Source organism: Beauveria bassiana (assembly GCF_000280675.1).
Source record: "Beauveria bassiana ARSEF 2860 unplaced genomic scaffold BBA_S00040, whole genome shotgun sequence".
In the NCBI taxonomy this organism is placed as follows: Eukaryota; Fungi; Ascomycota; class Sordariomycetes; order Hypocreales; family Cordycipitaceae; genus Beauveria; species Beauveria bassiana.
This window is the reverse complement of record NW_007930875.1, coordinates 158,926-173,482: the sequence shown is the minus strand read 5'-3', so window position 1 is coordinate 173,482 and position 14,557 is coordinate 158,926. Positions and strand designations below refer to the sequence as shown.

Genomic DNA, 14,557 nt, shown 5'->3' with positions numbered 1-14,557 from the left:
CAAGCGGATACCCAAAAATAACTATAGCTGATTCCGAAAAACAAGGAACTTGGTGTAATTACTGGTAAACTAGTGAGCTACTTGGTACAATGGCCAAAACTCGACCTGCATGTTACGGGACTCGTCGTCGACTCGCACTACTACTTAATGTAGTCAATAGACTTTTTTGTTTTTTAAATATACTGATAAATTGAGCTTGTTTTATCGTTGCGCACAAGTAGTTTTATTAGTAGCGCTTATCAAAGTCTAATACAAGTTGTTTTTGCGCAGTTCTTGTTCGTTGCTAGCCTGGTTGTCGAGCAAGCGTAACAAGACCACCGACGACGCCAAATAAATTGCCCCATCATCCTGTGTTTTGGTAGCCAATCCATCCCACTCCCAATTATCATACAACAATTATTACAAAGTTGACGTATAGTCTCCGTCAAGGAGCAATGGCTTGAAGCTGTGAAAAAAGAAAAAGACATGAAATGTCGGTGTTTAAAATGTATAAGTGATGCCGAGTGTAAGGAATAGGCGAGCTTCGGGGACCGATAAGAGAGAGTAAAAGCGGTGGCGTCGCATGAAAAAGAGGAGGCCGTGATCCATCATATCCATGAGAGTGCACTTTATGCGTAAAATGATTCGACAAAGTAGATGAGACCAAAGGCAAGGAAAGCGACAGCGCCACCAACAGTCACGACCTTCATGCTGACACGGCCAGCAATGGCCCGCCCTCCGATAACAGCGACACCGGTGCAGATGGCGTGGCCAAATGTAGCACCCAAAGTCACCCACCAATAGTCTTGGCCGGCGGCCATGGCAATCGTGGCAATCTGGCTGCGGTCGCCCCATTCGCCGAGAAATGTCATGACAAAGGTCTGCACCCAGACAGGGCTAATGAGCAAGCCACAGAGGTTGCTGGCACCGTACAGAAAGCCGTTCACCGAACCCGATTTTCGTGAAGGGTCGCGGGAGGGTGATTGGGACGGAGAGCGAGGAGGAGAGCCGAGGCGGGTCTTGGATCGTGAGCCACGGCCGTTGAGACCCATCTCGAGAGCATCAGCGGAAAGGGCGTCGTTGCCATCACGGCCAAACTCCTTTTCCTTGGCTGCAAGTTCCTGCTCAACTTCGTGCATTTCGGCGCCGACACCTTCGTGTGGATCCATCTGCATGCCCTCGCGCAAAAGCTTAGCACCAAAGACAAAGAAGAGGCCGGCGGCGAGGAGACTGGTAAGTCGCTTGGGAATGAGAGTAGGTACGGCGTGGCCGAGAATGGCGGAAAGAAACGTCATGACGAGCAAGGCGCCAAAGGCGGCAGAGAAGACGACCAATCTGTCGTGCTTCATGGCCATCAAGGCGGCGACGAGGAACGTCTTGTCACCAACTTCGGAAACGAGAATCATAGTGAGTGAGAGGACAAAAGAATGAAAGGGTTGAATGATGCCCTCGTCGCCGTCGGCGAGAGCCGTCTTCGGTGATTTTGTAGTAGTCGTGGTAGGGTTGTGAATTTCAAGATGGTCCTTGTCGACTGATTGTGGAACGGGAGGTTGTTCGCGCGTTCTTTCGCCAAGGTCGTCGGGTTTCTAGACACATTAGCATGCGAAAAGCAAGTATTTTATTTGACTTTGAACGCTCACGTCAAGTCCGGCATAGCCACCGTTGTCACCATCTCTGATGGCTTCCTTATCTAGTGGCTTGGTCTTGGGCCTTTCCTTGCCCTCGTTTAACTTTTCTTCTTCGCTGTGAGGTAGAGGGAGCTTCTCCTTGGGAGACTCTGGCTGGGTGACGAGCTTTTCTCCCGTCTTGCCTTCTTGCGCCTTGCGAGCCTTGTCTTTCTCAGAGACACCGCCTGTGGTGCCGGTAGTGCCCTCCTTGGCCTTTTCGCGGTTCTTGTCAAACATGATGCCGTCATTGGATTTGGGAATTCTCTTGCCATCGACAATGATGAGGTCTTCAGGACTGCCCTTGTTCTCTACGGTGGCAGCTGATGACTTGGTATCGGTGCTTCCCTTGCTAGTTGTGCCGTCTGTCTCGACAAAAGGGCCCTGGTGAGGCTTGCCATCGCGACCGTCGACAGGGGCGTCTTTGGTGGGCAGGCCGGTTCGACCTTTGGGCGCCGTGGCATCGTCACTGGCGACGAGAGCAGCAGCGTCATCGATGGCGGCGACAGAAGCAGCAGCTGAGGGGTCCTTGAGGGCGCCGACGAGTGCGGGCAGGGCCAGCAACAAAAGAGGCGACGAGTTGGGAGGGAAGCGCATCGCGTCGGGTGAGGCTGCGGACAGCGAGATCGACAAGTCGATCGCAGTGTGTTGATGCCAAATTTACTGTGCTTATTGCAGACTCTGTATCACGTCGTTGTTCGAAGTCGAGGCTTGCGTCTTCGGATGACAAAGAAGGTTGGGGTTGCCCGCAGTTGTGAGATGGAATCGTTGGGAGCCGCGTTTGCGTCTTTGCGCAACAAGGCGCAGCCAGGGACGGATGAGCTGTGGGGGTGCAGCAGTAAGTAATGAGTAGACTTGGAGGAACAAAGGTCGCTGAGATCCGAGAGAATAGATGGTGAGATGGGAAAACAACGGCCGTCGAAGGAGAGCAAGGATATGGAGGGATGAGGCAGGCAAAAGAAAGTTCGCGTGGAGGAACGGATCGATGATGGTGGTTTTTTTTTTCCAGGTCAGCGGAGCGTCAACCTTCTGGGGGAGTTAGCGCAGAACTGGCGTTGCAGGCTAAAAGGGGGCTGCAGGGCTGCTTCAGGGCAGCTTCAGGGGAAGGTAACAAGACTATGGATATTACAGGGGTGGTCTTAAGAGAAAGACGGGGAATGTTTCGAATTGCATGGATTGTTCTGCCTGTAGGAATGCAAATGGAAAAAATGCAGAAACTTTCTAAAAATACAGACATATCTAGGCACAGGAGAATGTGGAAAATGCAGGGTATACTTTGAGCAAATATAGGGGCTCCTCAGGGCTTTTTGCACTGCCGCGGCCCAGCAATTTAAGTGTGTGTTCCCTAAAGCCCACTGTAAATCCACCATCACCACCCAAGCAAAAGGTACTGGCTCGGGCCCTCTCGGGTTTTCCTGGCATGCAATGAACCCCCTTTTGCTCCCTCATCTACGGCAACGGGTGACAACTTTCGTCAAACACGGAACGTGAGATTCCTTTCAAATACTTCTAAGCCCATCCGAAATGTTTTCTACAATATCCATTGCTACCCTTGTCTCTTTTCCGTCGCTAGTCCCTGTCATACTCGCTCTGGCCTCATCGTGTGGAGCGCACTGATGTGTCCGACAAGCCGCACACCGACGCCACACCTGCAACCATGGGGCCGCGTCATGCCATTCGCCAGCGCACTGATGATAGTTGTTCGAGCCGCCATGGTTTGGGTTTGCGATTTCATCCCGAGCTGCCATTCCTGTCATGTTGAGTGGCGTACATCGTCCAGGGTCACGATTGCCGGCCCGCCTGCTCCGCTCCTCGCCGCACTCACCGTCGTGATATATATGAGCACGGCTCTAGATACTATTACTCAACAAAACGGGGATACAATCATTTGCAGTGACAATTGCAGCTGGTAGGTGGGGTTTTCTGCATCAACTTGTCGAGAGTTCATCTCATCCTGCTATTGCACTTTGGCGTAGAGCAGATTACCATCCCTTTTTCCGACTTCCCTTGCATGAATTGTAAGAATAAGGGCGTGTGTCGAAATGCCAAAAACGACGGATCTACACTCCTTATTAAGTAGCCGGTCGATCAAAACTGGGCTGCAGACCAGTTTCTCAAGCGCCGAATCTCTTCACGCTGACAGTAGCGCACACCGACATTCAACGACATATTGACAAAATTCAGGGATTACTGCCTGTTTCAATAGAAGCGTACTATCTCGACAATGTCTCGTGTGCAAATATACAAACGTCTGATCTAGCTCCTCGATGGGCCGCTAGCAGCTGCTGTAGCGGCCTGGGCCGCCATCGGCCGCAAAGCAACAAAGCAAAGTTGACTCGTCAATTTGTCAATTGGACTCTATGATAAGATATGCAGCTTCCATCTCCATTACACTCATTTACACATGGTTTGCGCAAGACATCTACCGGGGCCTGACCTGACGCTGCCGTTCGCTGGCCACATGTAGATCGTTACATCGGGCTGCCCTTCAACGTTGCTAAAACTAGCCTAGCAACATAGACATCCCCCAAGGACAGTAGCAATGGCAAGACAAACGTTCGAAAGACGGTAATTCACTGTCTTCTGACGTTAGTTTCTATTGCTGTGCGCGAAGCGCGGCTTTCGCATCATATATCACACTACCACGATTCGCTGCCCAGTCCACGCACGAATAGGCATCAGGTACTAGCACCGGTCCATGATTCGCCCTCGGACGCAGCGTGTTCAGAAAAGACATTTTGCGATTCAAATTCCTCGTCGCGCATTACAAGTATTCCTTTGGACTTACTAAATATCGCTTTGTCCCAGCCAGGCTCCCCTTAGTAGATACAACGACCATCATACTAGAGTCGGGAGAGTTGGAGTGGCCCGTACTCGTCAGACACTTTGCAAATTACATCAGCCTTTTATACATCATCTTTGAGCAATGTCATCGAACGCTGAAAAAGAACGCAATCCTAGTGGTTCTCAAAGCTCTTGGACCCCATTCCTCTAGCGGTCCTCCGGTAGTGTAACGCAGAGACGGTTTCGCCTCTGGTGGCCTTCGCGTCTTCGAAGCAACTTCTACTCCATCACACCGCTGGCATCGTATCCCGCGGCGAGGTGTGTCAGAGCCGGACGCGCCTCGTGAATCTGATCAAAAAGGTTGGTCCAGAGGCGCCTCTCACAATGATACCACCGCCGCTGAGTCCCGTCGCACTCTAGAAGTCGACTTTGCGCAAGAGTCTTGCGGCATCTGCACAAAAAGCTCATGACATTCAAATCGATGAAGCAATTTTGCAGCGGCAAGGCATCATGTATGTAGATGCCCGTACTGGGAAGAACCTAGCGACTACGAGTGTCTTTACGGTCAGGCCCCAAGACACGTCCCGCCGGTATCGTTGATGAGAGCGCACTAATTGTATAAAGAGGCAAAAAGAGATGATACATAATATATGCGTGTGTTATTGCCTGAGTATTTTGGCTGGTAGGTCCTGGGAACTTATGACGAAGCAGCGTTGCTGTGCCGAAGCTGCTGCCTTACAATTCCGCACAAATGTAAGGCGATGTTTGGAAGTATGGCTATCTGCAAGACATAGTCAATGTCTGAACATGACAGCCGCCAGTCCAGATGATGTTTTGAGCCGATAGCGACCGTTGAGTAGCCGCCATCACCGGTTCTCGACGTACACGGCTAGGCACGATGTGAGTCGTAGGCTTCTGCTGAACAACTCCGCGACTCGCGATACACTGGAGCAGACACTAGCCCGAGATTCAAGGAGTTGGTAGTTGGGTTGCTGATCATGTACGTATCTGCATCAGGTTGAAGCTGGGGTCGGACACGAGCCGGCCGGCTCCGCTGTGCCGGGTCTTTGAAGCGCTGGCAAGGATCGTCATCCGGTATTTATTGCTCCACCTCTGTAAGCCTACTGTGACAAGAGGATGTCAAGGCATAGTGACAGCCTCGTTAGATGCTTGCATATCCGAAGTGTTTGCCAGTCGGCCCATTTTCTTGCACCAGGGCCAGTTGAGCAAAAGCGCACAAGCCCGAATGAAGCTGGGCCAGCATTTACAGTCGTGACGGCATCGCTATCATCATTCTCTATGGCAGTATTTAGTGCTGCAAACGAGGCTGGATCCGATATCGCAGATACATACATGGAAACAAGTTTGCAGTCGAAAGCAAACTCATATTGATGCGCCAAGCAACCATTTCACAAGACGAGCTACTCGGGACGATGTACACGTGGCGTCAGTTATTTCACGGCATTGACAATGAAATAGAGCCTGACTCCCATACGGCGGGCGCTATTTGTCTCATCGATAATAAGATACTAACAGAAGCCTGCATTCATGCAGCCTTGATTGGCTTTCTGGTGAGGGGAAGCTGCAAAATGGCTCCGATATGGTGAGCCTCTAGGCACGAGTGGCAACTTTCTGTTACCCTCGTTTTCAAGAGAGGATCCGAGACCCTGCGTGATGTCGCCTACCGGAACAGCCAGAGATGCAGCAGATGCATGGTGCCCGTACAAGTATAAAAGATGTAGTTTCCCGCACTTTGAGCCATGGTCTTTAATCACGAGCAGAAACAAATAAACACACACAAGATGAAATTCTTCAGCTTGATCGCTGCCACCGCGATACTTCTCATGGTTCCTGCGGCGCTTGCTGCCAATGTGGTGGGTGACTCGTGTGACCCCAACGCCAACAAGGAGTACACATTTTGTGACGAAGCCAAAACCTTCGTCATACGCTGCAATCGCCCAACTCGCAAGTGGATTTGGACACACACTTGTACCGGGGGCGCGTGCTACCGAGCAGAGTCTGGCTACGCTCGCTGCAAATCTAGTGGTGAATGGTAGGGAAGATGAACCGTAAGCTATATGTCTGCATGCTGGCGAGTGTATATGCTGATTTCTTCAAGTCCTCATTCATTCATGTTGGATCATACGGGAAGACCTCTTCTACTGTAGAAACGTGTTTCTGCCTGGCATTTATGTTTGATATCATGTGCGGACTTATTGGATGGCCTTTGGCAACACACTGCATGTTCATATTCGGGCTTTCTTGATCGATTAAATACACAAATAAATCTATCAGATAATGCTAGACATCAGAAGCTGCATAGATTAGGTAACGGATGTCGTTGCTGATTAGCTCGAATATGTAGGAGACTGTATTCATCTACCAAGCCTCAGCGCCTAGAGACGCCATTCGATCTAGACTATGTCTGACTCCAGCAGAGCTACATCGGGTTTACGGAATACTGCGTTCAAATATTCAGTCATGAAGAATCCTTGTCAGTTGCATTACCAGCGTCCAGGCTGTGCTGGTGAGATGCGTGTCCAAGCCCAGGCGCGCCTTACAGCGGTGCAAGCGCTGAAGCCACGGCCTCTCCCAGCGGTCAAGTGCCCCGAAGAGCGCTAGAGGCGGTCGTTTGCCACCAAATTTTTTCACTGCAGGCGCTAACCGGAACCGAAACCATGGTCAGTGTTCACAGTGAAAAGGCCTGGAACTCGGCCGGAGCTTTAAGGCAAGGTCGTTATCTCCGCATGTCGTCACTCAGTCACGAACTGGTAACAAGGCCAGACTAAAGCCGACGAGCCACCGTGCTTCTTTCATCGTTGCTTGAACTTCTCAGAGCGACGCATCAGAGCTGCATTCTGCTCATATCATCATTATCAGGGACGTTTTGTTCCATTCGGTCTCTCGCAGCGCTTTTGCCACCAGTATCCCGGCTGCGGCAGGACACAGTTATAGCCCCCACCGCCATGGCCTCGCACCACCCAGGTCCGGAGCAGGCCTCGACCGGCGACCAGAATGCATCTGGGTCCGAGGGGGGTAATACCTGGTACTTTAGTGTCAACGACGATGTCGATGATGAGGAGGATGAGGATTATGAGGATGCCCCCGACGAGCAGGAAGAGAACGACTCGGAAGGTATGTCACCGCACAGATGCTCGTGGGATGTGTCGTATTCTCATACCCTCTCGACAGATGACCCCAGAAATACTCATTTCCAAGTCATTTTCGGCAACAATTATGACGAGGAGATTGATATTGACGACGAAGAGGATGACGAGGATGACGACGAGGAAGAAGTCGATGATGAAGAGGAAGACGCGCAACACACAGCTGCCGAGGAAGGCAACGCGTCTGCTCTTCGCATTCTAGGGCTATTACGAGGTATACATTCTCAATTATCGTCTCCTTTCATAATCCCGATCCAGAGCTGATCTAAACCAGCTGGCGCTCGAACTGGTCTCGTCACAAGAGCCCAAGTTTTGGCATTACTCAGAAACGGCCAACTCGGCCACGGCCTCATGGATGAGGACGATGAGGACGATCTCGAAAGCATCTTTGGTCAGTGGGGCAGACGCCGCCCTCGCCCAGCCAAAGATCCCAATCGTTTCCCCAAAGTGCCCAGCGATGAGGGCAGAAAACTGATGCAGTCCGGCACTTTTGGCTCCAGCAGCGAAGCCATCCGCCAGGGTACCGCCAAGAGAATAGCAAGACGCATGCTCGAGAGAGAACTCGGCATTGGTGACAAACGACAACGCATACGCAATCTTGACCTAATAGCACAAGTAAGGGTGGCAATTTTATACGTTCGACATCTTCGCTAACAAACGCCAGTCGCTCATCCCATCCACCAAAGTTGAGCAAATCATACATTACGATGACCCTATCTACTCGGGCCAATTTTCAGACGACGGCAACTTCTTCTTCTCCGTCTGCCAGGACTTCAGAGTCCGAATGTATGACACGTCGAATCCATACAGATGGAAACATTACAAGACGGTCCAGTACCCCGGCGGCCAGTGGACGCTGACCGACGCTTCGCTGAGCCCGGACAACAAATGGCTCGCCTACACCTCGATCGATAGTCTTGTATGTATCGCTCCCACAGATCCGTCCGATCGCGGCGACCCCTATGCCCTGAACCTGTCAGAGGGCGCCCGGCGCAACGGCGCAACTGGCTGGGGTATGCGTCGGGGCGGTTTCGGCATCTGGTCCATTCGATTTTCCGGCGATGGCAGAGAACTAGTCGCCGGCACAAATGCGCACTCACTGGTTGTTTACGATATCGAGTCCCGCCAAGTGCTTCATCATGTCGAAGGTCACGAGGATGACGTCAATGCCGTTTGCTTTGCTGATAAGTTGTCTCCCCATATTCTCTACTCGGGATCCGACGATGCCACAATCAAAGTTTGGGATCGAAGAAGCATGGGCGACGGCCGCGAGGTCGGCGCCTTTCTCGGCCACATTGAGGGCTTGACCTACATAGATAGCAAAGGCGACGGACGCTATATTCTAAGCAACGGAAAAGACCAGAGCATGAAACTTTGGGACCTGCGCATGGCCATGTCCACCGCCCGCTTCCACGAGATGGGCCGCACTCGCTACTCTCACTCCAGCGGCTTTGACTATAGAAACGAAATGTACGACGAGAGTGACTGGGATGTGCACCCCCACGACAACTCGTTGGTGACGTTTCGCGGCCATAAGGTGCTGCGCACCCTCATCCGATGCCACTTTTCGCCGCCGTCAGCCACCAATTCTCGCTACGTATACTCTGGTAGCGCCGACGGCAAGGTATACGTTTATAACATGGACGCTACCATTGCGCGCATCATCGATGTCAAGGAAGCCACCAGCGGCACGCGACGTCTTGACCGCCGCACCCGCTTATATTTTGATGAGCCGGGTGGCTGGAGTACCTGTGTTCGTGACGCTAGCTGGAACCCCAACGCGCCTGTCATAGTTGGTAAGCTCATAACAATTGAATGCCTGCTTTTCGTACACATTTCTGACATCATATAGCGTCGGCATGGAATGGCTATAGCATGGCTCGAGGCACATGTACGATACACTCTTTCAACGACGCTGATGAAGACGAGGGAGAGCCGCAGATGGGGCAGAGCGTGGATGACATGCTTCGAAGTAACCCCAGCTACTACCCATCGGAGTACTAAAGTGTATGAGTAGATAATGCGTGGAGTAAATTTGTTCGAATCAAAGTAAATAGATGCAAATATGTGCCAAAAAAGCCAAGAAGAAAATATTGACAATTGCATCGCCGTATCGCGCCGTACCTCAGTTAGGCGGATAATCAATGCTCCACCCGTGTGGCTCGTGCACCTGTCAACTAGCTAGGGAGCCTCAGCTTTGCTCAAGCTTTCAACTTTCATCAGATTTGCCAGAGCTGAGCCTGACAGATTCGAATCCAGACAACAGCGAAACATTGGCGTGGAACACGACCATCACTTACGGACGCAAATCTCACCCCGAAACGTTGTGCGCTCGACGCCCGATAACGCGACACCGCAAGCCGACCGGGACACGACAGGTGATTTTACCCGTATCGGCCCAACGGAAATTGACGACGCACGCTGCCCAACGGTCACGGAACGTTATAACAAGTTTGGTGGTGTCTGACAGGAGGCGTTGTTGTTTTTTTTTTTCCTTGTTCCCATCGGCTGGTCTATCCGACCGCACTATCTGTATCGAGCCCGCGTTTGCCTTGGCAAGAAAAGCTGCCATCAGGGCTGGAATCGATTGAGGCACAGAGCATCATCGTTTCGTGCGGCACCGAGGAGGTCTTGCCGTGTGTTACACTGTCCGCTTTTCATCTGAAATCTTCTTGGGACTGTACGTACTAGCATTGTTTCCAGTTATTCACTGTCATCCTCCCATGTTTTGCGGACGTCATTGCTTAGCCATCGGTTTTTACCTGCCCGTGGGGGTTGAATGGTGTTTACGACGGAGCGAGCCCAGGATGCCGCTGCTTTGTATCTCGAATACATTAATAACATTCTTTAACATTCTCTCTGCAGCTCTGGTTTCATAAACCTCAAGACGTTTGCGCCCAGCAGCGCTCTTTCAAGATGTCAGAGGAAGCTGATTTCGAAATCGACTTCTACGGGGACGAAGGCAATGATCAACAGGATCAAGGTCAAAAAAAGCAAGAACAGCAAAGTGAAGGGCAAACAGAACATCATGACAACAATAACCACGACGGACACAACGGCGGCAATCACGGTGGAGACGATGCGATGGAGGACGAGGGTAGCCAAAACTACGACGACCAAACATCGCAGCAAGGAACAAAGCGCAAGCAAGATGATGACGGAAGGCCGGTCGACTCGGCGGCCACGACTGCCATTATGATTTCCGAAGTGAATTGGTGGACTACTGATGACGATATTCGAGGATGGGCGCGGGGCGCAGAGGTCGAAAACGAGATTAAAGATCTCACTTTCAGCGAGCACAAGATCAACGGCAAGAGCAAGGGGTTAGTACGGGGTGTATCGTGCGCGGGTCGCTCTACTAACATGGACACAGACAAGTCTATGTCGAATTCAACACTCGTCAGGCAGCGACAGCAACCAAGCACCACTTGGACAAGCTCGTCTCGGAGGAAGCACAAGGCGCGCCGAAGAAGCTTACGGTTATGTACTGGAACCCCAACGTCAACCCTTTTAAAACTCTTCCGAAAGATGCGCCCGCCAGAGGTAAGGATCAGCAGTTAAGAGGGCCGCAGGGCGCATACAACAACGATCGCGGAGGCTTCGTCGGCAACTATCGCGGGCGTGGAAACTTTAACAATCGTGGAAATATGGGCCAAAACAACTACAACCGCAACTACAACAACGTGGGTTATAACAACATGGGCGGTGGCGGCTACAGCAACCCCATGGGTGCCGGCAACTTTAACAACTTTGGCAATCGAGGCGGCATGATGGGCGGTATGCGCGGCGGCGGCAACATGCGCGGCGGTCGTGGTGGAACTATGATGGGCATGAATCCTGGCATGGGCGCCATGAACCCGATGGGTATGCCGATGGGTATGATGAGCAACATGGGCAACATGGGCAACATGGGGAATATGGGGGCAATGGGCATGGGCATGATGAATCCCGGCATGCAAGGTATGAGCACTCAGTCTTTCGAGGCTTCCAACGACGCTATATGAGCGCTCGGCCGACATTTTCGCACTGCAATTACATTTCCTCCCTCACGGTCAAGCGGCCGTTACCCACATACGCACAGCAGAGGCAGAGCGTTTCACGAGTTCGAGCCCGGCGCGCTCTACTACAAGCGCATACCGGAACTGCAGTGCAGTCACAGTCTGTAGAGCAGCTGCAGTAGTAGTAGCTCAGACGGCGTGTACAATCGCACCGCGGCGCCCAACACACACTTCCCATCACAGCTCGAAACTATCGAGGACCAGTTCCGCTAACCAGCTTGTGTCAAGGCATGAACCCAGGTTTCAACCCCGGCAACTTTAACTTTGGACAAAACCAGGGTGGCGGAGGCGGTGGCAGTGGCGACTGGGGCAACCCTCACGGCGCCAAGCGGCCACGACCTGAGTAAGCCTGGTCCGGCGGTTTCGTCTGCGCGATGGGGTTTGGGAAGACTCGTTTTGGGATTGCGCTATTGATCAAATTGAAAAGACTTGAGGCGCACTGGCAGTGGCTAGTGAGGAAAACCGGGATAAACAGGGGAAACGGAGTTTTGTGATTTTATCTTTCTTTTTGATTCGGATGAGACAAAGTGTACAATAACAGCAAACGCAGCATCTCTCAAAGTGAACCCTGGCTAAAGAATATGTTTTTTTTATTGCAGTTCCATGTACAGTGTCCCTTTTCTTAGGGGGCAGCCAAGTTGTCAATGTATTTACATTGGTTCCTTCAGATAGGTCAATCCATTCTACGAAAAAAAAAACTACTGAGACTCTAATTTTTGCCTCATCCCGACAAGCAGCTCCATGATCTGCACCCACCGATCCCGCAGGGCTTGCCGCGACAGCGCCTCGCCCGCCGTCGCCTCGTCCACGTCCCTGATGTGCGCGGCCGCATCCTCCTCGGCCGGCCGCAGCACGACAGCCACCAGAGCGGCCTCGACCCGCGCCCGGTCCCTGTCCTCGTCGCGCTCGCCGTCGAGCACGGCGCGCCACTGCAGCGGCGTCAGACACAGCGCGCGCAGCGCCACATGGGTCCGGTAGCACGCCGTCTCTCGATCCAGCATGTACTGGCCCCAGAACCCGGCCTCCTCGAGCACCGTCCTGTGTCCCGCGGCGGCCAGCGCGGGACACAGGTACGGGTCGAGGCTGGTCTCGTCCCAGGCGTCGTTGAGCGGCGACGGCAGCGTGAAGCCGTACTCGACGAGCAAAAAGTCGTTGCCGTGCGGGCCGTACTGGATAAAGAGCTCGTCGCCGGGCGCGTGCGCGGCGCGCGTCGTCACGGTAAAGGCGGCGTCGTCAAAGGAGCCGACGCAAAAGGCGCCGCCGGGGGCGTCCCCCGCGTGGTTGAAGAGGTCGGCAACGGGCTGCAGAACCATGTGGTCCTCCTTGGGCCGCTTGGCCGTGAAACGCGTCGCGTGGTAAAAGGAGCGCGTGTTGACCAGCAGCCACGCGTACAGAAATTCGTCCTTGGTCAGCGCTGCGCTGTCGTAGGCCGCCGCCTCGACGCTCGCCCAGTCTCGGTGAAAGGCGGCGCTCTGCCGCGCGAGACGCGCAGAGGCCGAGGGCGGCAGCAGTGCGCGGAGCTCTGACGGCCAGCAGAGCGGTAGCGCGGCGCGAATGTCGGCGCGCGAGGGAAAGACGGCGCGCCAGGCGGCGAGGGAGGGAGAGGCGAGGTCGAGGCAGAGCGAGACGGCGAGGAGGGCGTGCACGCTGGCGCCGGGGAGGCGCGCGGTGATGGCGCGAGGCGTGTTGGCGAGGGAGCGTAGCGTGGCGGTGGGCACGCGTAAGATGACATGGTTGGCCTGGGAAAAATAGTGTGTGAAGGTGAGCATGGGTCTTTGAGTTGTGAGAGGTTGCCGAGAACGGCCGATGAAGGGTTTCTTACTTCTAGGGCACGGGTGGCGACGATGCCGACGCCGCGGCCGTGTAGCTGTTTTGGGGAGCAGCCGTTGATCTCGATGCCTTGCGACTTTGCCCAGACCAGCAGGTTTTCAATGTCAGCCTCCATTGGATCAATGTGGCGTATGATGTGTTGGTTTGTCAAATTTTTGTCATGGGCTTTTTCGAGGTGTGAGTCTCGAGCACGCCTTTCTGCTCTCATGAGTGGAACCGCAACTGAGTGAGTGAAGGACGCGGCAAAACCATCGAGTTGTCTGTGTGATGACACAAATGTGAGTGAATTAAAACAAGTAAATACAAAGGCGAAATATTTTCTGCGTATTTATCAGCATCTTTTCGAGCTTAAAAGTTAACTCAATCACTCACAGTACGATTTCTGATGAGTACTGGGTCAGGGTTAGGGTTGTGATTGTGGGATGGCCAGCCGTTGCAGACTGCGAGTTACTGCCCGCGATTGCAGTCATACCTGATGGGGACTTGCAAGAAAGATGTACTGTAATTCAGTGGGCTATGTTTCACTTGTTTGCCGCTGTGGAATATATTTCACTGCATGCGGGCAGCAGCTCGCTTTGCAGCTACCGTAGCTGCGTGGGTGGCTATTGCAGCCTTTCGGTACTTGAAGTAGACATATGTTGGTGTAATCACCACTTTTCAGTCGGCAACGACATGAAAAAGAACAGAAAATCTTTTCGTTTGTACAAATTCGTGGCCACATTATTGCTTTCGTCGAATTCTTTATTCCTTATTCTCCACGAATTGGTCTGTCCGTGTGGAGGCTTCCTAAATGTTCGATGAAAGATGTTTATACATACGTCTCGATGCACGATTCTTCATGTACAACAGAAAATGCTCGCATTTCTTCAGAGTCACAGGCATCTTGACTGTCACAAGAGACTAATCAGGAAGTACATGCAAGGAAGCGACCAAATCGGCAGTCGTCTTTGTTTGACCTGTCAAGGTTGTCCCCAATCGTGCATTGCTGCGGCTCTGTAGCCAGCCCCACCAAGAGTGGACTGACTTGGAAACAGCCTCGGGGCTTCTTCTTGACCACTTCAACCATTGCGTCAAA

At 52.6% G+C, this 14,557-nt stretch overlaps 4 protein-coding genes across 4 annotated transcripts; 2 read left to right on the top strand and 2 right to left on the bottom strand.

Annotated features, from left to right (window-relative positions):
• Positions 1 to 608: 608 nt before the first annotated feature.
• On the bottom strand, positions 609 to 2,240 carry BBA_08824 (transmembrane protein PFT27; the record flags this gene model as incomplete). Its single annotated transcript, XM_008603921.1, has 2 exons — positions 609 to 1,565; positions 1,620 to 2,240. The coding sequence occupies 2 exons, from the start codon at positions 2,238 to 2,240 to the stop codon at positions 609 to 611; spliced, it is 1,578 nt and encodes a 525-aa protein (XP_008602143.1).
• Positions 2,241 to 7,393: 5,153 nt separating this feature from the next.
• Positions 7,394 to 10,061, top strand: BBA_08823 (WD domain-containing protein; the record flags this gene model as incomplete). The annotated part of the gene is made up of 6 exons (XM_008603920.1): positions 7,394 to 7,562; positions 7,620 to 7,808; positions 7,869 to 8,209; positions 8,259 to 9,390; positions 9,447 to 9,591; positions 9,818 to 10,061. The coding sequence occupies 6 exons, from the start codon at positions 7,394 to 7,396 to the stop codon at positions 10,059 to 10,061; spliced, it is 2,220 nt and encodes a 739-aa protein (XP_008602142.1).
• A 449-nt stretch (positions 10,062 to 10,510) lies between these two features.
• Positions 10,511 to 11,999, top strand: BBA_08822 (RRM domain-containing protein; the record flags this gene model as incomplete). The annotated part of the gene is made up of 3 exons (XM_008603919.1): positions 10,511 to 10,917; positions 10,968 to 11,554; positions 11,836 to 11,999. 3 exons carry the CDS (start codon positions 10,511 to 10,513, stop codon positions 11,997 to 11,999), a joined length of 1,158 nt encoding a protein of 385 aa, XP_008602141.1.
• Positions 12,000 to 12,350: 351 nt separating this feature from the next.
• On the bottom strand, positions 12,351 to 13,952 carry BBA_08821 (SET domain-containing protein; the record flags this gene model as incomplete). The annotated part of the gene is made up of 3 exons (XM_008603918.1): positions 12,351 to 13,391; positions 13,475 to 13,742; positions 13,855 to 13,952. The coding sequence occupies 3 exons, from the start codon at positions 13,950 to 13,952 to the stop codon at positions 12,351 to 12,353; spliced, it is 1,407 nt and encodes a 468-aa protein (XP_008602140.1).
• Positions 13,953 to 14,557: the final 605 nt, after the last annotated feature.